We start from the raw sequence: 24,296 nt of genomic DNA, 5'->3' as shown, positions 1-24,296 counted from the left end.
ATGGAACACAGTGGCGGAGCACTCGTTGCCACGACAGTGTAAGTCGGCACGTGACGCGACGCAACGCGACGCGACGCGACGCGCCGCGTCTGTCGAATCGACGTCAATTTCGCGAAAAAAAAAAAGAGAGAAATAAAAACTTCTATTTACGGAGCAAACGAGGGACAAACCGATCTCGCGAGTGTACTCCATTTACGTGAGGAAAATATGAGTGTTCGCGAGCGCCGGTCCGGAGTCTACCTCGCATCACTCACGAGCGCCTGGTGGATGTGATCAAAAAATCGGAGTGCCACCTCTGGAGGGGCATTCGCCGATTTACCGAGATTGGAATTCGTGGCTGGACCCTTCCAGGTCGCGCGTCGGTGAGTCCCACGATAAATTCCTTTCCACTCGTGGCGTGGGCCCCGTACGAACGATCGAGACCGTAAAATTTCCGTGAATCACGGCGAAAGAAAGAAACCTGAATGCAAGGGAAATCTGATCATACTAGATACTTCAGAAAGAATAGTTCGGTGTCCATATTTTGTGTGTTGGAGTGTGGGAGTTAGCTAAAGTAATATCCTAAGAAGAATTTGGAGTTAGCTCGATAAAGTTTAAGCGCGCGAAAGTATAGTCTTGTTTTATATATCTCGTGTTAAAACTTGTATGGATCTTAGCAAACCAAACGTAGATTCAGCGTAGATGGAAAGTGGTAAAAACTTACTTTTCATTAAATTCCAAATGAATCTTAATTTAACTGAGCTGTATCATAGAAGATTAGTCATGTATCAAAGATATATGAAGATTATAAGTTTATAATTGCGCTATTACTTATTCCATTTATGTCGAATGCACTGTGCAGTACGGAAACAGAAAGTTTCTTGAGCGCCATCAGCTCATTGCAATGTATATTACGCTCCGTTTCCCGTGCACATGACATCACGTCTTGAATAAAAAATTTCTGATTGTTGGATAGGCCAAGGCCGCACTCCGGTCAGCACTATCATTAGATACAACTTTTCTTATTCGGCAAGAAAGAGTTGAAGAATAAAGAATTAAAGAAATTCAATAAATTTTCGCTGATTCTTTCTAGTTCGCGCATACTTCGTGTTTTAAAACCAAAGTCCACAGGAGATATTTGCATTCCGTTCGCTTGCATTCTGGTCGACGCTGACACGCTGAACCGGACATAGCGTGAAATAGAATACCGTCTTACGTCCTGTGCTCGGAATGCATATTGAAGTGTAAGAAATCGGATTTTGATCTATGGAGAGCTTTCGCGCTATCATCCCTTTGATACGCGAGTTTTTTTATCGTTGTAAAAGGAATCTAATTGACTTTTCTCTAATTAATTAATAATAAATAATCGAGCCATTATTTTGTGATTTCCAAATTATTAAAACAAATTATGTTACAATTGTTGAAATATACGTGTAAATTACGTAAATAAAAAATAAGACTGGCAGGACGATAAATGCGGCATGACGGCGTGATGATGGCAACGACCCGAAGAGCTCTATGCAATCCAGTCACGATTCTCAGTGGAGGTCGTGACCTTGCCGATATGCAGGATATGAGGAATATGGGCGATAGTCCTGTATTCGTCGAGAATCTCGGGATTATATTCAGTCAATCTTACGAACCAATCGTCAAACAATTCATAAGAAAAATGGGTAAATCTCAAACAGAATCGATTCATGTCAGTAGACTAAGCAGGAAGCACGAAGTTTTGTAAATCAATCATTGATCTCTAAACATACAATTTTATGAAATGAGAAAATACACTTCTCTAAGAGAAATATCAACTTTAATAAAATATAATACTTTAGAATAAAATACTCCAGAATAAATCGTCATAAGAAATTCATTTGCAGATAATCTTAAACGCAAACCTGGATCGATTTGACGACCCGTTCTCGTCCATTGTTGCTCCCCATGAATTGTCCGTTATGAAGCAGCTGCCTATGGCCTACGGCCCTTTAGGCCTAACATTTCGAACAATGCATCGCGAAGTGCGCGACTACTCTGCGAATCTCCCTTTTGCAGATTTTTCTATAGGGGCTGGTCTGGTCAGAACTTTCGAGTTTACCTTGGAAAACTATGGAGTTTACGTATAAACAAGAAGTATCTACATTTTTTGCTTTACCGTACATAAAATAATGTAAAAAAGAAATTTACGTTGTACGTAAAGCAGCCGTCGTTGGACACTGTATAAATACGCAAGCCTCATGTTGATCTCAAGTTCGTCTTATTCTCCTCATGCTGCCAGTGGAACTCTAAAAACGAACCACCCAACAATTTAATGCCATTTATTTCTATTGCCTTCATACGGGTTGTTACGTCATGCCGATTTCTCCGCCCTTAGTTGCCGTTTCTCTTTACGAGCTGCGACTATGCAAAGCAAACTTTCCGTATTCGCTACACGTAAATTTCTCGTCGAAATTTTTCAACGCGATAGAAGAACCGAGAAACGCAAACAAAAACGAATCGATAATGTAATCGATATAGCGAGCGTCGCGAATACCGGTTCGGAAAACCAGTTATACTTCATTAAACATACATCACTGTTTTTCAAAAGGTTCGTAATGCCAGTAGATCGACCTTGAGAATAAAGACCTCCTAAACACATGATTTAATACATTACACTCGTTACGATTTATGTTTCTACAGTACTTTCGCTTTAACTGCTTAACAACATAAAATACTGCCTTCGGGATCGTGACGAGGCGGTATTTCTCTTTCATGTTCCACCTAATATTCTAACTGATCTAATTCTAACTGATCTAATATACGTATCATTTAAATTTCCGAGAGGCGCGGCGTTAATCGATGTCGATTATAAAGCACGTGCAAGCCGTATTCTACATCTGCCTACGTAATGTCATTCGGAAAACGAGTGGGAATTTCGTTTGGGTGTAAAGTGAAAAACGAGCCTACGCGCGCCCATCAGAAGTACTATTTTTTTAGATAAAAGCGGCGGAAATAACTGAAAATAAAAAAAAAATTTTTTAATTCCAAGATTAGTATTTGTAAAACGAAGAAATGATCGTGCGGTTTTCCGTGTAAAAATAACATGTAATAAATAGAATGGATGCAATTAACATAATAGCTTGTTACATCAGCAGGCATTAGTTAAGCCAATCCATCAAGATCACATACGAAGCGAATACGCAAATAAATAATTATCTCACTACCACGCTTCTATCCTACAATTTCGTTTTCGATAAACACCTCGTGTATCTATAAGCTCTACATCGGCGTTAATGCAGCTCGACGGGAAGCTGTCCAAAGGATCTGCGTACGAGAGGAACGGTAAAAAATGAAGCTGAAGAAGCAGACGGAGAGGAAGATGCGGTTGCCAGGCAGATGTCGCCGCCAGACGAACGAAACTGGTGATTCGTGAAACGTTCGCACGAACGATTGTCACGCGATAGCTATGATATTACGTATGTGTGTATGCATCTCTTCGTTCAGTTACATCGGCAATATTTTCGAGTTAGCTGGGGTCTCACTTCGCGCGTCCTAGATCGTTTTCCTTTAAATCGTTAATCACGGCTGTAGATGTTACACGCGTCAGATTCTGCATCGGTTGGACTCAATTGCCGCGAATTCAGACAATTACGTATGCATCTATATCGATACAGCGGCTGACAAGCTAACGGGCAAACTGTCTTCGTCAATGACAAATTCCAACAGTTCGATCCTTATCGGGTGATGGCCGTTTACAGTAAACGGCGATTGCGTCTTTCGAAACATACGCGGTCACCTACACATGCAGTTCGGCAAACACACCGATGTGATATTTTCGTCCGTTCTCTTAATTCTACCCGAGCATAATTCCCTCAGCGAAGTTGCGCCGTGAACGTAACGTGGCGAGTTAGTCATGAAATTGAATCTTTCATACCATGACAAAATCGCATGAGAACGTCGGGACGCTTCGCGCACGAAGCTTGCACATATGCGAGTTGCCGCAACGGATGTTCTATATGCGGCAGAACGGAACGGAGCGAATAGGGCCGGACGCGGAGCGCTTACACTCGGTACCTGACACGAACGTGCTCCTTCCTGCTAAAACGGTTTCTGTAAATAAACCAGCATCCGTCGAAGCTCAAAGCTCAAAGAAAGGGTAACCCCCTAGACAATCGTCTAATCCGTCTTTATATCGTTCTTTCAATTCAGAATTTCGTAACGGACTTATCAATCATTCGTACCAAGACTTTCTAGCCACTCTCTACAAACGAGACCGTTTTCGTTGTGAGAGAAGAAGACGCGCTGACTCTATTTATCGGAGAGTAAATTTATGACACGCGCGATGACTTCAACATTTTTAACTCTCTCTCTCTCTCTCTCTCTCTCTCTCTCTCTCTCTCTCTGACTTGACACGATACTGCCAATCTTGCAGTCTAAATTTTTCTTCGATAGTGTAATAGAGGAATATTTCAAGCGAGTATCAGAGTTGGTCCACCCATCTCGCGACCGATAAAGATAAAACTCATATCTCTGTAGGCGTCGCGGATGGCGGGGCATCTTTGTAAATCATTCCGCGTGTGGCGCAACTGACGTCATCGGTAAACGTTTATACTGACGCGTTAACTGTCGCTAATGGAGAGCAAACCGTTGACCCATTGAGGCAAGCTCTACCAAAAAAGTATGTCGGTGGCAGCGGCCCGGTCAATTAACTTACATCATCCCTTGCCGCGAAAAATCCTCGCGCGTTTCCCTCGCAACAACTATAACTGGCTCTAATCTAATCTAAAATTAAGATATCATAGGTGTAATTTGTATGAGAGGCGTGACTGCACATTTTTATCAAAACTACGTTATCATTGTGTGCTATCGTCTCGCGTGCGGGTAAACATTTGCGTTCGCCATTTGCCTGCCGTGTCTTACCTCCTTCGTATATCTCTACCGTTAAGTGCGCAAGATCTTGCGCTACGTGTTTACGACTGCTGTGCGCGATATGAAAAAATATTTTCGATCCATGCGAAAAAAACTGCCGAGACAGAAAAAGATTACCATCGAGAAACGGACGAAATGAGGTATCCAAGGCCGTCAGTACCAACTGTATTTACAAACGATAATGTTGTCATAAGCTGGTGACCGTATATAGCTGAAAAATCGCGAGGAATTTGCTCTCGTTTATCTTCGACTTGCCAGGTTCATCTTTATGAAAATTATTCGAAACTCTTGAAATTTTATGTCACCCAAGGAACTTTCTTTTCTCTTTAATCTTGATTATTATCGAACGCTTTTTAAAAATAAATTTAGGTCAGATAACTGGAATATTGATGGACTGGAATATTAATCTTGGATTATTAATTTAATATTTTCTAATTTTTACACATTTCTCTCTACAAATATTTTCACAAATTATTGATTCACCTGCATATAGACAGGTGTCTACTGCTACTAGAGTCACGCGAGACCGAACTCGCAAGGACGATACACCTGCACTTTCGATACCTTGACTGGTTTTAATTAAGCGTCACGTAGAATTTGTAACGTGTTTATGTTAATGCTTCTTCTAGAATCGTAGCATTCTTTTCGCGATTGCTAATGCTTTAAAATTAAAGTGAGTTAAACGTATTGGATACCATCGATTTGATGCGCCCCATTCCATTGCATGCATGCGCGTTGTTTATTATCGAATATCTTATCAATGCTCCAGTCTGGTATTCCAACCACGAGAGACAGTGCGAATATCGATCCAACCACGATTTCCAAGAGCGTTCGTTCGCGCTCGGACGATGAAATTGAGCTGCGCAATAAGCAGATGACCTACCAGATTTCCAACGTTGACCTATCAGCAGTCTCCGTTAGCATTCGCAAGAGAAGACGATGTCGCGATATCCAGTATACACGCACAGCCCAGAGATAATGATAAGACTCCTGCTTCCTCATAAAGATCTCAGCTTCAAGCTAAGAAATTCAACGAAACCCGACATCTTAATCGTTGGCTTTAAATTACTCGCCGATGAAATCCGAGAAGGTGTAATTTAAGCAGATTGTGGGTGCAGTGCATGGCTGTATAGCGCCATGAACTAGTCTTGGTCGTTCGCCTGCAAGGGTAAATCACTAAATTTCCTACGTGAAAATATCGCTTTTCATAGAATGTTACAGGCAACACATATATACCCAGTAAGCATAAAATCATTACTACTATGTTTTAAAAATGACATTTAACAACATGTAACGTTTTTAAATGCGTCATGTTTACCGTTGTAACAACATCAATACGAATAAACATTGACCATGACTTAGAGATGACGTTTTTAAAACATTTCAATGTTTCGAAGAAAGTCATGTGTCAAATAATCTTTTCAAAATGTCTATCGGGATCAGTAAAAAGAAAATATTCTTTAAATTTAAAATGGATTTTTTCTTTGCTATTTTAAAAGTATCTTTGCATTTTTTAATTAATATTAATTCATAGTGTAGAAATGTAAGAATTATTTTTATAGAAATTTATAAAATTTCAAATTATCTCCAAGGATTTCTCTTTTTATTATCATGACTTATTTATCACGATTCTTTTTATTATTATGGTTTTATTATCATGATTTTGCGAGGCCAAATAATTTTATTATTATGTTATACTATTTTATTCTCTATGCGCTTCTCTATGCATTTTCACTGCATAAGCAACATGATATAGAAATTGCAAATGGGATACATTACTTCCTCGTGGCCAGACGCGTTAGCAAAGTTCAACGGGACGGCCTAACGTAATGCGCTTAATTAAAGTTGTTTCAACTCGTTAAGATCCTTCACATGAGATGAACAACCCTATAAACCGCAACATGCAAGTATACCGTCAAATGCAGCGATATGTTTTCAGCCCGATAAAAACTTTCAAAAATTTTTTTCTATCCAAATATATTAATCATAAAAACATTCAAGTGAAAGGGGGATCTGTTAAATGAAGAAAAGTAAAATAGTGTAAAATAAAACTAAAATAAGAGTGATCAACGAATTTATCTTGGTACAGGCGCGAATGAATCTCGGCGAAAGATGCAATAGATCGCAAAAAGGTTAAGAACCCCTGGCATAGACTAAGCTTATGATGGGGCAAGGAGCAAGAAAAAAAGAAGAAGATAGAAAAATCCTTTCCCGTCTCGGAAAGACCGGTTTTTCGTCCCTGCTTTTTCTTTTTGGGCAGCCCTCCCCATTCTTATCCGCCAATGTGAAGCTTCGTTCGTAGAACTCATCTGGATCGATCTCTCGTGAAACGATAGCCATAATCTTCGACGAGGTCGTTCGTTGTAGCTAATAATAAGGCTCGGTGAACCTTCTTCCCGCTAGGTGGTATATGTCCGGCATCGGGCAGCGTAATTTTAATGGTGTCCCCCGGTGGGCATGTAAATTCTCACAGCTATCAACTATTTCGATCCTTCGCGAAATCGCTGCGCATTCTTTCGTGATCTCGTGAAAATTCTAGATACATAGGGTACATTAAAACATTTCCTTCTTCTTTAATATCGCGTTTGTGTAAATCGTTAATATACTCGGCTATTAAAGCCCATTGATTGCCTGGCTATAACGAGAAACGATATAAGATCGTATTTGCGCGAGAGAACTGATGGAATTAGATCGTTACGTTTCTACCAATCTCAACAATCTCTCCGCTTCACCTGCTTTATTACACATTTGTTACGAATGCTTTTATCTTGCAGGTATGGCGAGCATGGCGAGCATAGCGGCCGCCGGTCTCGAGGTGCACGAGGCGGGCCGGGCGTTACGCGTGCAAACGGAAACACCGCATCTCGTCTCCATGGGAAGCGGTCGACTGTCGACGGCCGTGACTTTGCATCCTCTACCCGCAGGTTAGATACAAATGCGATATGTGACCGTTTATTTCATCCTTTCCTTCTTCAACGACAAAGAGTCCTTTCGCGTTGGATTTGAAGCTATTAATCAATCATCTTCTGGCACATTTACATTTAATCGTATTAAATGTTCGGAGGCGCATATCTTTGAAAGAAAAAGAAAAAAAAAGAATTATGCGCGAATAAAGTTAATTTATTCTATTCGTGCGATATTTTCCTATCATCTGCGTGGAAACGCACGAAATTAAATGGTGGCAATAGATAAAACTCACCGCGCTACGTAATCAGTGATTCATCCGATGTTTTTAATCCAAGAATGGCGTTGTCAAACTGATAAAGCTTTACGGCGCCATTGGATTTAATGATAGAAGTTACTATTATTTATAGCAGTAGGTGGAATAACTCGAGAAACAGAAAATTCGAGGGATACCTTTTCGTCCGTGCGTTATTGTGAGAAAAGTGCGACGAGAAGGTATCGACAATAAAATCTTTATTTCATTGTGCGGTTTTAAATATGTACGTTTATCAGTGAAAGACGTTACGCCTGACCACGTTGAAATGTCTATGGAAGGAAGTATCGAGACTATAATATCTGTAACTAAACAATCCTTCGAGCTCGGTTTTAGCCTTTATGTACGCGTATCATGTGCATGCGTAGTACACGCGTAAAAAAGCTTGCATAGTATAAATATATATAAAATTTGTTCTCTTGGTAAGCAGGGTCGTTTTAAGAAGACTGATAAATCCTATCTGTATTTCTGTTTTATATAAGAACAAACGATAGTAATAAAACTAAAATGATATCGCGGTTCGTAAAACGGCGAACAGATCAAACAAACGCACAGGCAAATTATAACAGAATTAAGTTACCGCTAACTCGGAACATGAAAGAAAAATATATAGGATTCTGGGATGTAGCCGATTACAAGAATTTGGCAGTTTGTGTACTGCTTACTGTTTGTATATTTTAGAGTGCCTTAAATATAGTCGATGCGTCACGCAGCCGAGCGTAAAATAATGACGTGAATCAAAATTCGTACAGTGCCCTAAATAATTTTTAAATTATTCAAGAAAATCTTCAAGAACGAGTTTTATAGAGGAATAAATGAATAAAATAATCGCGAGAGGAGAATACAGAACAGAAAACAATGTAAGTCCACACAGTGGTGGATTTACCGTGAATAAAGCCACCTGGGGCGGATACATATACCTGTGTAACACTTGTACGAAGATAGGACGTGTAGGATGAAATTGATTGACAGGAAGTTATCTTCCGTTCGCTACGACAACCGAGTAATGCAACTCCAGTGGAAAATAAACTTTTCTCATTAATCTGCAAGTCCAATAGAACCACTAGAATTTAATTTACAAAACACTAGAATCAGGGTTGAGTAAATTAATACATTGTTTTAATTAAATTAAATTAAAAAGTTAATTACCCATAAAATTAATTTAATTAAACATTAAAAGTTGAACAAACAGCTAACTCAATTAAAAGACATGTTAAGATTAAATTAACTTAAATTAAAAGTTAATTTTGAAAAACATTATTCATATTAAATTAAAAATTTGTAAGTTTTTAAAGTTAAATTATTCAAACAATTATAGATTAAATAAATTCTTAATATTTTATTTGTAAATTAAGTTTATATGAAATAACAAAGAAATATTGTTTTTCGTGAATACATAATTTTATGTACAATTTTTTTTTTTACATAAACAATTTTTTAACGGAAGAAAGTTAATAAATTTAAGTTTGTGTTTTAAAAATAATTAGCTAAAGATAAAAATTAAATCGCTTAACATTAAGTTAAAATAAAAGTTACAATATTAAATTTGTTACTTTATTATTTAACTTTAAACTTTAGAACTAGTTACTACCCAACTCTGACTAGAATAATAAACTAAAATTCTTCATGCATGGATATTTAGAAAATTTCCAATCGAGAGATAAAAAAATCAATAAAAATTTTCATTTTTATCGTGTACTAGGTTAATTGCGAGACTTACTTTTTGCAATATAGAAAGTCTAGAACTATTTGGGCGAGAGCCAGAATTCTATCAATTATAACAAAATTCTGAAAATGGGGCGCTAACGTCACAGTCTTTACTTTTTTCCTCTGTACACCTGTCAGTCTGTTTACCGGCTTGCTTGCGCACATACGTGTCGGAACAACGCATCTCCTTGGAATTTATAATCGTGTTTTGTTTTGAAATCACGAGGAACTTTCTCCGAACAAGACAATGCGCTTCCGTAGCAAAATTCAAACTTTGAAATCTCTTTGTAGCTATTAATTTGGGACTATATAATTTAAATAAATTCCACGTCGATGAAAAGTTATATTTTAAGTCGATTGAGCATGATAATTGATAGCAGCGACTGACAAATAAGCATTCCAGGAATAAATATCTTTAATTTAAGTAACGCATGAATTGATATGAGTCGCATAATCTTGCGAATGCTGAACATCTTCTGATTCACCCCGAACATGTTCGTGGCAGAAAAAATGAGATCATCCCGTCGCTTAAATTATGCGACTAGGTACTGGGGAACACTTATATATTCCCCACATCGCGGCCAACACATTTCCAAAAAGACCGAAAATGCAACGAGAGAGTGTACGACCGCGCTAAAACTAAATATAACTGCAGTCCTTCGTAGAATGCACCACGATTTACCCGCGTCGCGCAGAACGGAATACATCTAGAATTATTTTACGGAAACTAGTGCAAGCTGTTCATCGATCTATCGAGAATCAATTTTACACGGCTGTGAAAAATCCTGTCCGCTCTCCGTACGCATTTACTGTCTATTATTATTAGAGCATACCTTCAGATAGTCGTGAATATTATGCAGTTTGACAAACATTCAGTGAATTTTAAGAGTGTAAAACCTCTACGTTTAAATCGAAGTGTATTTTAGTTTAATACGTTTTTTGCTTCAATTTCGCACTTCCATACTTATACAGCATGCACACTTCTGACGAAGAGTACATCCGGCCAACCTCGTCGCGACCGCCAGGTCGTTGACATTCCCAGAAGGCTCAAATTAATATTGTAAACTCGAGTTCCAAGCGCCCTTCGAAATCGGAGCTTCCGTGAAAAGGTTCCGCGGATAAGCTCGGGAATCCGATTATCTTCGATATTTTTATACTGATACTCGTGGGAACCGCTACGAAAATAAATGTAACTCACATTACGTTGAAAAGTGCGTTACTAAGCCCGCGAGAATTTCGATCGGAATGCCTACGCGCTCGCCTGGTTTCCATTCAACCGTAAGACACGCGCAAGCGATACTTAGTCACGCTTCCTGATCTTCGCCTCGTTTTTTTTTTAACTTGCGCATCTTTACGAAAAATAATAAACTGTTTCTCAGAAGTGAACGACTTATCATCGAATTTAAAATGAAAGATTGAACATTTCTCGCCTCCCGTGATTGCATTCGAAAAATAAATTTACTCTTTTCTTTTTTTCGTTGCCCAAACAGGTAAGATCACGCTTGGATCAAACCGAGATGCGGACATTTTGGTGGCCGGTACCGGCGTCGAACCCGTGCATTGTGCTATCGAGAACAATAATGGCGTGGTCACTTTGTACCCCGTAAATGGCAGTACGTTTGTTGATGGTGTATCGATAAATTCACCAGTGAGACTTGCGCAAGGTAAGCGACCTTGGCCTAAATACGAATGACCGTGACTGGTACGCAGACATCCTAAAAAGATAGTCGAGTAACAAAGAGAAGGTCCTTCGTACTGGCAAAAATGATAATTCGATTTTAAACGAATTATAAAATATTATTTTTGATGCAATGTTATTACGTGAAGAGTAGAAATAATATTTTTTTTTATTTATCGAATTAAAATTCCATTGGTTAAGTTCAATAAAAAGCTAGATAAAAAGTATATTTTTTTATAGATAATTACAAATTTACGAATATTTAAATTTATCGTAATTAGTAAAAAAAATATAAAAAAAGGACAATAAATGTTTCAGGTTGCATGCTATCAATAGGCCGATCGAATTACATGCGTTTTAATCATCCAGCCGAGGCTAAACACCTACGATCTGTCTTTCCTCACTCGAGAATCTCAATGGCGCCGATAAGTTTTGCTCTTCCTGACGGTCAGTCGCAGGAGAATCATCACTTAGAGCGAAAGCCACCGGTTGCACCGCGGAAATCTCCCAGGAACTCTTGCTCTGACGACGAAATGGGTTTTTTGAGCAAACTGACTAAGTTCGAAATGCTATCGAAGCAAAATAAAACCAATTACGTTTCACCGAAGGTTTTTCCCGCTGGTGCTGTCACGACGAATGTACCAGCCGACCAAATCCTCGGTCATTCGAGATCGTCGAGCTTGGTATCCTTGTCGAAATCTCCGACAAACGGTTTTACCGTGAACGGTAACGTTGACTCGACATCGCAGAATTCGATTGGTTATCACGACGAGGCTCGTCAACGATCAGACCCACGTCTCAGTACGCCAACTCGATCGAATGCAGTCAATTTGCAATGTCAGAATCACAATCAGATTAGGATGTACACGGCGGAAACACATTTAAAAACATGCCAGCCGTACTACGAAAACAACAGCAAAAACGCACGATCGCCGTCTTTTGGAATGACGTCTTCAAAGATCGTCAGTGCTCGAAGTGACGACCTGATGTCTCAAAGTATGACTTGCCAGAGCTCGAACGATCTCGACCCTCTCGTAGACAGGGACTTCGATATGAGTCAAAGTCTTATCGTCACGAAAACGACTACCACGGAGTTTCTGCAGTTGGAGAAATATGGATCGAATCCGAGTATCTGTAACGCCAATACCAGCGGAGATGCTAACGTCGGAATCTTGAGGCCATCTACCGCTCAAGGTTTCGGCTCGAATCCAAACGTTAAGCGAATTCTTCCACCAAGCCCGGCATTCAATAGAAATCCGAGATATAGCGAGCAAAAGAGAGTTTATGCGAGGGTCAAGAGTCCTACCCCAAGTGTCGGCAGCAATTGCTCCCTCGAAGAACTGCGAGAAAGGCAAGCAGACGCGGAGAATAAACGCAGGGAGGCGGAGACCAAGCGGAAACAAGCGCAGGAAGAGAGGTTGCGGGAGCAAGAGGTCGAGAGGCAAGAGAAAATGAGGCTCGAAGAAATCTTGGCAATGTGTGCTGAATACGAAAGACAAAGTACCGTCGAAAAGCCGAGGCAGCCCAATCGGTAACTATCGCATTTTATCTCAATTTTATTTTAATTAATATATTTCTAATGATCCTTGTCGTTTTATACAAAAGATGAAAACAAAAATATTGTAGAAATTTATCTCGTATTATTAAATATCAAATATTTCTTCTAAGTCATTTACTTGTAGAGAAGACACAGAGTATATTACGTAACAATGTATTTTGTAGGATTATAACAAACGGATCTCTCCCGCGTGAAAAGAGACCCGGCTATACTTCTTTCGACAGTCCAAAGAGCCCGTCGAAAAATCAACCGCATTTCTCTTTCGATACTGGCAAGCAAACAAGTTGGGGAAGTACTTCGTCATACGAGAACATATCCGTGCAAAATTCTAAAATTACTTTCCAAAATGGCAATTCGCCTGTCGGTCGTAAGGATCAATCTGCTCAAGTTGAAAATCATTCGTGTGACGTTCCTGCAGGATCACCACATGCAACTCCACCGAGTAATAATCAATCGGCGAAGTACTCTAATGTTCACAATACGAATGGCAACTGCAGCTTCTCAGATTCGATTTCTCGTAATGGCAATTACGAAAACGTTAATATCGGCAATAATACTAAAAAAAGCGGCAGCTACATCGATAAGACAGGAAATTACGGAAAGGTTGATGATACCAAAGGTTCACCGTCCACGTACGGAACGATTCGACTGAACGGAACGAAAATCGAACCACAACAAGCAACACAAAATGGGAACACCAGTATTTACGAAAACATCGCGTTATCTCCGACGACGCGGAATAACAATCAGAATCATTCCATGCCAAAGAAAAACAGTCAGTTGTCGAACTCGTACGAGATGATAGAAAACAAGTTGGCCATATCGAACGACGACCTTCTTGAGGCGATCGAGCAGCTATCTATGCTCTCAAAATCAAAAGAAATCTGCGTGACTCCTAAGCGAAATAATTCTGAAATAGATAATACAAAATCCAACGAAGTGAAAGCCGACAAAGAGAGGAAACAGCTGGAAGAGGAAGACAGGAAGAAATACATAGAATTTTTGCAGAACGAGAAGTTACACATTCTTGGGAACATGGATGCTTTGAAAAGGAGCGTCGCCGAAATTGAGATTCAAGAGGAAGAAGTCAACAGAGAGGTAATTTTTTTCATTCTCTTAAGCAAGATCGAATAGATAGGTTCATTAGTTTTACGTCACGGTTATCTTAAATTACGCGTATATTAAATAAGTTATTTATTTGTTTTCTTTATCCCTTTCTGGGCATGTGGAATACTAAGACATCTAATTGTAAGTATTCGTTCCATTAGATAATAACACCTAGATTTACAATTAATAATAAAATTATTAATGACAAACTCTAAACAATTTTCGTTATCTACGTTTAAACACCATTTCTTGAATCAACATTTAAGTACACTCTCGTATCTCTTCCTGCAGGTTCTTTTCTAGTATAGATTTTCATGTCTAGCTAGTTAGTTTTCATTTAATGTTCAGTGCGTGACTGGTATACAAAATACAAAAGTAACTGATATACAACGCTGAATAGACTGACTTCTCATGCAAAAATAAACTAAAATTATAGAAGGATCTTTCAAAATTTTGAAGAAAAATTGATTTTAGAAACTTTTATCGAACGTGATATTTTTCTAAATTAAATTAGCAGGTTAGCAAGGATAAAGTTAAGACAGAAAACAAAACAGGTCAATGTTTAGAAACTTTCGAGGTCAAGTAGAAATACAATCTACAGAAAGACACAAAATTATAGTCAAATGACACACACATACACTTGTAAACGAATATTTAAAATCGAATTTCTTAAGAACAAAATATTATACAAAAATAATTAAATTCGATTTATTTTCGCACGAGGATTAATCAGTGATTGTATAATCATCGTGTCGTTTATCTTTTTCTCACAGATTCTACGAAGAAATAATAAAACGATGTAAGCAATTATCTTGCTACGTTTTATTGTTTAATAAAGCTAGATACAGAAAGCTAGCACAAATGGATTAAAGATCATATTAAAAATCAGTGTGTTGCTTATTGTTTGACAGCTCGAATTGGAGAAAGCACTTCTATCCGCGGAGTATGAATCGGAATCTCTGAAGCTCACGCAAGATGAAGGAGAGAAGATAAAGGTGCAGATGCGAATAAACGAACTGGAGAGAGAAATGGCAGAGGATAATGCGACTCATTCGAATTTGCAAGCTGAAGCGAAACAACGAGTTCAAAAGGCACAACAAACTTGCGCTCGATTAGACGAACAACTGGCCAATTGCATGGATGAAATTATGCAGCAGGATATTGCCGACAAGTTAGTAGCGCAGCAAGACGTCTTGGAGAGCGAGAGAAAAGCTTTCGAGGATTTGGAGTTTCATCATCTTGAAGAAGAAGCGAGTAAATTGGCTACGAGAGAAGAGCTGCAGAGGTACGCTATAATCGTCTACATAGTGCATTTAAGTTTCTTGAGATATACGTCATATGTATGTTTATTGCAGATATTTGAGTGATCTTACAAGCAAAATCGAAGGTAGAAAGTCGCAACTGACTCATCTGGAATCACAGCGAACCGAGATAAAGAACACGGCAACGAAAGATGCTAGAAGTCTGGAGAGACAGAAATTGGGACATTTAAAGCGATTGGAAGAAGTTAGTAAAATAAGTAAAACATTAATCTACTAAAATCGCAAGTGCAAGTTGAAGCGTCAATGATTAATTGATTACAAATAAAATACTCTCATATCTTCCTAACGTAATACAAAAAATTATCAAGCTACAATTGAACATTTCGTATTGCATGCTGCGTTTTAGTGGGTTAATACATCGCGAGTTAAGATATTACATTCGTCATACATTCGTTAATTAACGGTTGCGATTATGATAGGCACGAAATCGAGTACGAGAAATAAACGAAGAGCTCGGCTATCTCGCCCAAAACTCTGCTGAATATTCCGAAGAAAAACGATCCCCGAGTAGAGAAGACTTTGATAGAATCTCTAGAGTAACCAATGACTCTCCTATCGTGAACAATCAAGGTAGCTTAGGAAGAAAAACGATCGAATCGCTGAAAGAAATCGAGAGAAATCGGCAGCTTCATTTAGCTAAACAAGGTGCGAATTATGTCGATCTGTAAATTTTGCAATACACCTAGTCTAAAAATAACGAACAAGAATAAAAATTGATATCCTTTCAGGAAGCCAAGTAATTTCGGAGGAGAGGCGTAGAGTCGAAGAATTGAAAAGACGTGTGCAGGATGAAGTCCGTTCACAATGGGAAGAAAGAAAAATGAACTGTGCGTCTTTCAACAGCGTCGAATCTGGCGAAGAATCTTCCAGTTATTCCACTGGACCAACAGAAAGGTAAGCCTTATGAAAAAAATTATTCACTTTATCAGTATATATCGCATGATTTAAAGGAACGTTGTCATTATTATAACTCTTTAAACTTTTTTTTATTAATTTAAAATTTAAAAGCATTATTATATTCTTTAATCTATTTTTTATAAATAGTCGAATAGTATCAACATGATTCGAAAAATTTTTACTCACATATAAAACATGTGCGATAATAACACTTAAATGTATCCTAAATATATATATTTGTACATACAACAAATTCGCTACGAGTGGACGATTATTATGTCATATAAAAATCAATGTATGCTATTTGTACCACGAACTGTGTGTAATAAGAGATACGTATATTATCGCGCAGTATCGCAGTTAATCACAACGACCTTTCCATCGTTGATTGAAGCTTATTACGAAACCTTCCTCATCGACACGCTTCGAACGTTGTGTGTACTAGCGTGTAGTAGTTTGAGTGTCTCTGCTATCTGATATTAAATCCAAGTTTTTTAATAAAAAAAATGGTACACGCAGATAAATAAGTACTTGAAGTATTTCATGATAAAGTACTTGCCCTATTTAAAAAGACAAAGTCACTTTTTTATCATTAAGCGTAAAAAATATAAATAAATTGGAAATTAAGTCGGCAGAAATGTTTGGTAGAATTTTTTGAAATTTATCAGAGAGAAATAGAGAATTATATTGACCTCATCTTCACACGTATTAGTATTACTGTTAATATCCAAGATACAGTTAAGAGCAATTACTGATCGCGTGCGAGGGTCGCACATCGTGTTGGTTTGATCGGTACTCGGCTTGAGTCTTCACTCTCTCGTGGTGCAAAGTAGGCGGGGCGTTATCGCGCGATACGATATCTGCGTGTAGCTGCATGTCTTCTTGGTTTTACTCGCGTTAACGTGTCACGTACGAAAAATCGACGAAAGATGCGGAAATATTCGGAACATTGTAACGTGATAAATATAAAGTACGAATAACGACTCGCGCGCACGATGTGTATTCGGTAGCTATCGTCAATAATGCTCCAAAATGAATCCCAGAGAAATGGGTGAGATGGTGCTGAATGAGGCCAGAGTTACAGGATGCAATCTAATCACTTTCCTCACTAGTAATCGTTGTTACATCTGCACTAAAGATTGGATTTGCGACAATTGTTATCGTCCTTTGGAAACTCATGCGCGCGATATTCGTCAGCGTTATTTGTGAGTCATTGACTTTTGAAAGAAATCTATTTTTTTTCATTCAGAAACGATATCAGTTGATAATTCAGGAGATGATTTAAAATCTTCAAAGAATAATTTAACGCGAGAACAAAAATTTTAATTTCAGTTAATACTCTCCAAAGTATAAAAGAAAAAAAGGAATAAATTATTTTCCAAAAATAACAATTTAGTAAAAAAATAATTAAAATAAAATAAAATACGTATTCCTTATATCGTATTCTTTATTGTATTAATATATATATATATATATATATATATAAATTTGTACGTTACGCATATATGTTAGAATCGAGAGTGTGATAAGTCTAACAAGATGATACGTTGCAAAAAGGAAACGTTCACCTTTTGACCCTTAATACGTCATAATAAATTTAAATGCGCAATGCAAGTGCACGATACAAACACAGCTCGCAAGATGAATAGTTAATTTGTGTGCGCGTGCATGTGTATGTGTTATGTATACTATACATACAACTTGCAACCGTAAAAAAACTCAGATGATCTATCATAAAGTGCTATAAAATTTTGTCAAATTAAATTTTCCCGGTTATATCTTTTACTATCATTTTTATTTCTTTTTATTATCAATCTTTAATATATCAGAATTTTATCATATTTAGTAATTTAATAATTCAACTACTAATATTTTATACTAAAAAAAGTTACAAATTATAAATGTTCGTTAAAGAATATATTTCTATTAGGTTTTTTAAATTTTTTTTTTTTTATATTAAATTCTTGAATGATCAAACTATATATACTCAATCATCATAACGCTTCATTCAATGTAACAAGATCATACAAGATAAATTTTTAAGTAGAATTGTCTTTAGGCGAATTAAATCATTTGGATTATAACACTGCACGTGTATCGTACAATTGCAACATGCATGCAATGCACACATTGCATGAAGCTTTGTTTCGCTTTGGAATGGTTATGGTGAATGAAAGAAGATATGAAAAAAATTATAAAATTATAGAAACGGATTATTAGAATCAGAGGTCAATTATCGGGAACAAGGGACTGTTTCTAGCCAACCAAGGCCGAGGCTGGCATGGCAACGAGATCGGAATGTTCGGGTATCGTTCGCGCCGCATTTAACATTGTAGAAGAATTAAATGCTATGCCGGTGGTATCGTCGAACCGGTCTACCGAGTCGCTTTGTACTTGTTAGGTTTTAATAATACCTGCCTTTCGCGCTATAGTCGACCATAGACCTCGTCCTCTCCTCAGTTTCGCGATGCTCAGGAGCTAGGATCGTGATTTTCAAAGTGCAACGCGTTTCTTCCACGAGGACGTGCAATAAAATTCACGACATTCAGTGCTTTACGCTCCAGTTAATAATAGCGCTCACTAAATGTGTCAGCGAGAAATTTCATATATAAATAAAGAGTAAACACGATTCGACGATATCGAAGGAGTTGTGATATTACGCGAAATCACAAGAATTAGCAGTTGGATTATTCATAATTTCATATATTTTTATACTCGTATTTAGGGTACACTAAAAAAAAGAGTTTAGTAATAATAATCAAGCTTTGGTGAAATAATTCCAATTAAATGTTTCATTCATATAATCAAATATTTAATAATACTTAATAATTGTATTAATAATCGCCACAGTAATAATGATCAATTGATTACTAAACGATTACCAAATGGTTATTAAATATTACTAAATATTTGGTTATATTAATTAAACATTTTATTGAAATTATTTCACCAAAGTTTAGTAACTATCATCTAGGCTTGATTATTATTATTATCAAACTATTTTTTCAGCAAACATTTTTAATATTAATTCATTAAATCAATTATTATTTTAATTTTGATAAAATAAATTAACTAATATTATCAAAAATGCAAAAGACAAATAAATAGCGAAATACAAATTCATTTTTTATACTTTCGCTAAAAGTTCTACCATGTTCGACAAATTATGAAGACTTGCGCAACGTAATTGTAATTAATTATTATCAATTTGCTTTTCCAGTGGTAGCGGAAGCACCGACGGTGCGGAAGGTGGAGCCAGCGAAAAATTATCCCCTAGCAAACTTTCGGAACTTACTTCACCCAGTCCAGGACCGTCCAATAATTCTTACAGTTTACTCCAAAATGACAATGTGAGTACAATGTAAAAAGCGTATTTTATGTTAAATCGAATCTCAAACTTTTGTCTCAATTCATTTTAAGCTACTGTGCGAATGTTCATGAAATGTTTAAACGTACACAGTCCCTCTCTAAGAAACTACTATTTCAATACGCATTGATTTCCAAAAATATTTTAGTTGAATCAAATGCCACTAAAACACGGACACACACACACATACGTATACTAAGAGTATACTTAGTACTTATACTATGCTACGTCGAGTAAGCGAGACTCTATCTTCCAGTCTATTTCTGCTCGTGGATTTTATCGCACACCTGTTCAAAGAAATGTTCCTCGACAAGTCCGCGCTCCTAAAATTTTTCAGTGTTCACGCAAGTGGGATTTCTCTTACTGCGAGACGCATTTGTGTCGCGGATGTACTTATTGGGTGAAAACCGCGCATTATTGATCTCTTTCTCATTATGTAAAAAAAAAATTTTACATAAGTACATAATTTTGTGAAAATATGAAATTTGCATTTCTAATGTGGAGTTCTTGAGCGGTCCTTCAATTACTGGGTATGTTCTTGGGAGATTACATAACGAAAATAATATAATATAAATAATTTTTAACAATATCTCTTTCTCTTTCTTTCTCTCTAGTTTTACTTTTCATCTTTTATTTTTTTCCTCTTTCTTTCTGTTTTTCAATTTTGGCTTTCTTATTTCATGCTCAGTGACGTTGATGATATTTATATATTTTATTCTTTATAGTAAAAGAATATTATGTTACTATTTATTGTATTTATCTCGGCGTAATCCCAAAAAAAAACTTCACTCTCGTGCCAGCCGAATGCAAAGAATAGCCGTGTTACGTCTCCAAGCAATTCTGTGGGCGAACACTTATACAGGGCAGTTCGAGAAAATGAATCAACGAGAAATATGAATCAACAGAAGTACTCGAAAGGAATGTAGTTAATATTTGAGATACTTAGAAAATAACTTGAGTCATTAGGCACAACGTAAACAAATATTTTATAATAAATTTACTGTGTGCCAGCTGTGTTAAACCTCGCGGTATAGGTATGCATAATGAGCTGTGTTAAACTTTGCAGTATACGCGATTTTCTGTTGCCTTCGTGTTTTCATATAAATGTTTTGACAGCTGAAAAAGATCGTCGTAAGAGTATACTTTCGTGTACATTGCCTACGTTCAGCAGATAAAACAGATCAGTAAACGCTCAACCTTTTTTATGACCGGTTCTTGTCTTCTCAGTTTTTGCCAAGTATATTCGGATCTAAGTGTAGAAACCAATCATAATAAATATCACTGAACACTGCACTCATTGATCTGCTTTGTCTGTTAAATATAGGCATTGGAAAACAACGCATTTGTTGCCGCCGGAAGTCCGCGTAGCATTTTGGCTCACCGTCGCGTCGGAAACGTACACTTTTCAGCACTAACATTTCGCAAATATATCCATTTACATTCTGGAGCAAGTTTTCGTCATTGCACACGTGTTTTTCCCAGAAGGCATGTGCATCCGAGCCTCGATAGCCGCGAATATGCCGCGGGTTGGACGGCATTCAGAGAGTAGCTTGTACTTCGATAAATGTGCTTTTGTAAAGACTTGACTATTAAGCCTACAGGGCTAATTTATGACGGCAAGAATTGATGTCATCAAATTCATAAGTCTCTTTTGCAACTCCTTTGACCTCCTTCTTATTAGACATATTTATAGACGCACGATAAACTTTTCGCGACTATTTTCCAAGGGTTTAACCAAATGGACATTTAAACTTTTAGTTAAAAACAATAAGAAATTTTGCCAATAAATTTTTCAACGCGTGTTCATATGCTCGTCTCACGGTATAGTTATAAGTTTTATTTCTTCAAAGAAAAACATTCATATATAACTCCTTGCATTCCTGTCACTTTACTTAGCATTGAGTTAAGTCGAAGTGAAATGTCCGCAGTAAATTAGTATTTGTGATGAGTCACCGCGTTTGCCGAGCTGACGGAATCTCTCATCTCGCCTGAACCACTCAACAACTACTAACAAAAATTTTAAACTCCAATATTATAGAATAATAATATTGACGCAATTATTTAAAAAATAATGATAATCTTTTTCGTAATAAAAATTTAATTAATTTGATCTTCACTAATTAATATCTATCAATTTTGTCAAAAAGGATTTTTGTTTATTTTTGTCGGTTATATCCAATGTAATCCAATTGCAATTACAGCGAGGATTATATTTTATAGACAGCAAATCATTTTTTAATATACGTTTAAACAATGTGTGTCACTCAATACATGTGGTATAACGTTTTATGAGTGAATAATCGAAACTTATTGCGCGGGCGAATTTTGTTGCTCACGGCATCTGGCGAGTGTGTGGGAGTCCGAAGACTTACATTTTACAGCGGGAATTATATTGCTGGACCACCGAGTCACCAGCGTCAGTCTTTCTCCGTCGTTTGTACGGATCTGTGTAAACGAAACGTCATCTTGGCATATTCGTTGCCATCTTCGTAAAATTATATAAACTTTTACATTGTGTGTAGGACGATGTCACTTATGTGGATAAGTTACGTAAAAAGCAAAACAAAAAAACGGCACATCAAACGAAAACGTGAAATTTGCAGACATGTACGCGAGAAAACTTAATGCTGGAAAAATATATCGGCTTTAACAAATATTATTAATAAAAAATTAAATATATCTTTTTCAAATTTTTTTTGTTTAATTTTGAAAATTGCAAATATTTTTTTAGATACTGTTGAAAGTTGCTAAAACGGAATAACGAAACAAAAAAAAATTCATAAATTATTTCCAGATGAGAGACGACAGAAGAACATCGATGGAAGGTGAGAGACTTAGCGACAATAGTGGCGGTGGTGGCGGTAGTAGTGGCGGAATTATTGACGGAAATGGAAGTCGTCCCCTTTCACAGACATCCAGCGAAATGGATACACTTGGACCATTGCAACCTGTCAAACATCGCGAAAAGGCAAAACTTCAGGTAACTCCCTAAAATTTATTGATTGATTACTTCTACAAAAATGCATATAAGAAAATATGCTAAAGAAAATAAACGGCAGCTTCAGAAAAGAAGCGTGGCTTTTCTCGAAGAAATTGCATCAACTTAAATATCCTTTTTAATATCGCAATTCTATGCTTATATGGAGAAAGTTTTAATTTGTTCAACAAATTATTTTGATGTTAATAAATCAAAATTCAACGAATGGCAAATTTTACAGAGGCCACTCACGAGGTATCTTCCGATCAAGTCGGAGTCCCTGGATCTAAGGCATCACATAGAAACTGCCGGACACCAGTTACCTTTGATCTACGATGTTACGGTCGACACAACAAGTTGCAGTGGTTATTTATCAAAGATGAGCAAGAAATTTCATCATTGGAACAAGCGATGGTTCGTTTTTGATCGCAGACGGAAGACGTTATCTTACTACAGTGATAATACATCCAGAAAGGCTCGCGGTGTAATTTACTTCCAGGTAAATATCGAAAGCTTCTCTATTATAGAAATTTTAACACTAATATCAATTAATCGACATTAATGTATCGTAGTCGATCGAAGAAGTCTATGTGGACCACATGAACACCGTCCGATCGCCACAGCCATCCCTCACCTTCATCGTGAAGACTTCGTCTAGACTGTACCATCTCATGGCACCCAGCCCGGAAGCTATGCGTGTTTGGGTGGACGTGGTGTTTACCGGAGCAGAAGGATATCACGAGTTTGATCACGGCGTTTGATTTACACTTATATTTATAAAACAAATTTCCAGGAACCAGAATCAAATTTTCTAACTTGACGAGAACACAGTAATTTCTGATTTTTAATAATTATAATGAGAAATTATATCCAACATCAGAACAATTTGTGATTGAAAACACAAATGAATAATGTGCAAAAGTATGTAAGATATGAATTAGAACATAATTATTTTTTTAACGTGTCTTGGAAACATCTAATGATTTTACGTTGTAATAGGAACTTTTTTCGAATATTAGAAGTAATATTCCTTAGTGGGAAGCATTTCTGTACATCAATTTTTATGAGACGAACACGATCACTTCAGAAAATTGGAACAAGCGCGAGAATTGAGCTGCTGTTAAAAAAATAAATGAGGCAGCTAAGTGTAGATTAAAAATGTGTAAGCTATTTATATAACAAAAATAAGAGATACTTTAATTAAATATTATGAATTTAAACGTAATTATTAAGCTTTACACAATTTTATTGATGCACTGATAAATTCAAACTACTTTTTGTAGTTTTGCTAGTACTTTCGATCTTTTCGGTTTCTTTTTTTGAACCCGGAGTAATTTTTTTCAAGAATGCCATACGCTTATCCGCAATAGTGAAAGAACTTTACAAAGAAATCATAAATATCATAAATCATCATGTTTATTTTGATTTAGAAATTAAGATATAAAATTAATTTTACAGAACTTATGATTCATCTGTATTTCGCAGCAAAATAATGAATCTGGTAAATACAAGATACATAAAAAATTATATCAACTATTTCAGTATTTGAAGTGCGTATAATATAAAATGATTTTTGGTGTTGCGTAAT

At 36.9% G+C, this 24,296-nt stretch overlaps 2 protein-coding genes across 3 annotated transcripts in view; one reads left to right on the top strand and one right to left on the bottom strand.

The window, feature by feature from the left end:
* Positions 1 to 24,296, bottom strand: part of LOC105195869 — an 88,922-nt gene that overhangs the window by 50,824 nt on the left and 13,802 nt on the right. The gene's annotated exons all lie outside the window — the stretch shown is intronic.
* On the top strand, positions 24 to 23,982 carry LOC105195863 (pleckstrin homology-like domain family B member 1). Of its 2 annotated transcripts, XM_011161481.3 has the most exons (13): positions 24 to 362; positions 7,653 to 7,802; positions 11,293 to 11,466; positions 11,799 to 13,011; positions 13,203 to 14,136; positions 15,057 to 15,430; positions 15,501 to 15,651; positions 15,887 to 16,112; positions 16,196 to 16,361; positions 19,585 to 19,714; positions 22,526 to 22,711; positions 22,950 to 23,207; positions 23,281 to 23,982. In XM_011161481.3, the coding sequence occupies exons 2-13, from the start codon at positions 7,655 to 7,657 to the stop codon at positions 23,467 to 23,469; spliced, it is 4,149 nt and encodes a 1,382-aa protein (XP_011159783.1). In that variant the 5' UTR covers positions 24 to 362; positions 7,653 to 7,654; the 3' UTR covers positions 23,470 to 23,982. The 2 variants fall into 2 exon arrangements, with proteins under 2 accessions (XP_011159783.1, XP_039307997.1); XM_039452063.1 differs by lacking the exons at positions 24 to 362; positions 7,653 to 7,802 and adding an exon at positions 9,788 to 10,600.

The sequence above is a fragment of the Solenopsis invicta genome, chromosome 7 (assembly GCF_016802725.1).
Source record: "Solenopsis invicta isolate M01_SB chromosome 7, UNIL_Sinv_3.0, whole genome shotgun sequence".
In the NCBI taxonomy this organism is placed as follows: Eukaryota; Metazoa; Arthropoda; class Insecta; order Hymenoptera; family Formicidae; genus Solenopsis; species Solenopsis invicta.
This window is presented reverse-complemented; position numbering and strand designations above follow the sequence as displayed.

Coding starts and splice junctions, on each gene's coding strand:
- LOC105195863 (XM_011161481.3), top strand. CDS start 7,655: ATGGCGAGCATGGCGAGCATAGCGGCCGCCGGTCTCGAGGTGCACGAG. Junction 15,431..15,500: donor ACGAGAGAAGAGCTGCAGAG/GTACGCTATAAT, acceptor TGTTTATTGCAG/ATATTTGAGTGATCTTACAA. Junction 16,113..16,195: donor GCTTCATTTAGCTAAACAAG/GTGCGAATTATG, acceptor ATATCCTTTCAG/GAAGCCAAGTAATTTCGGAG.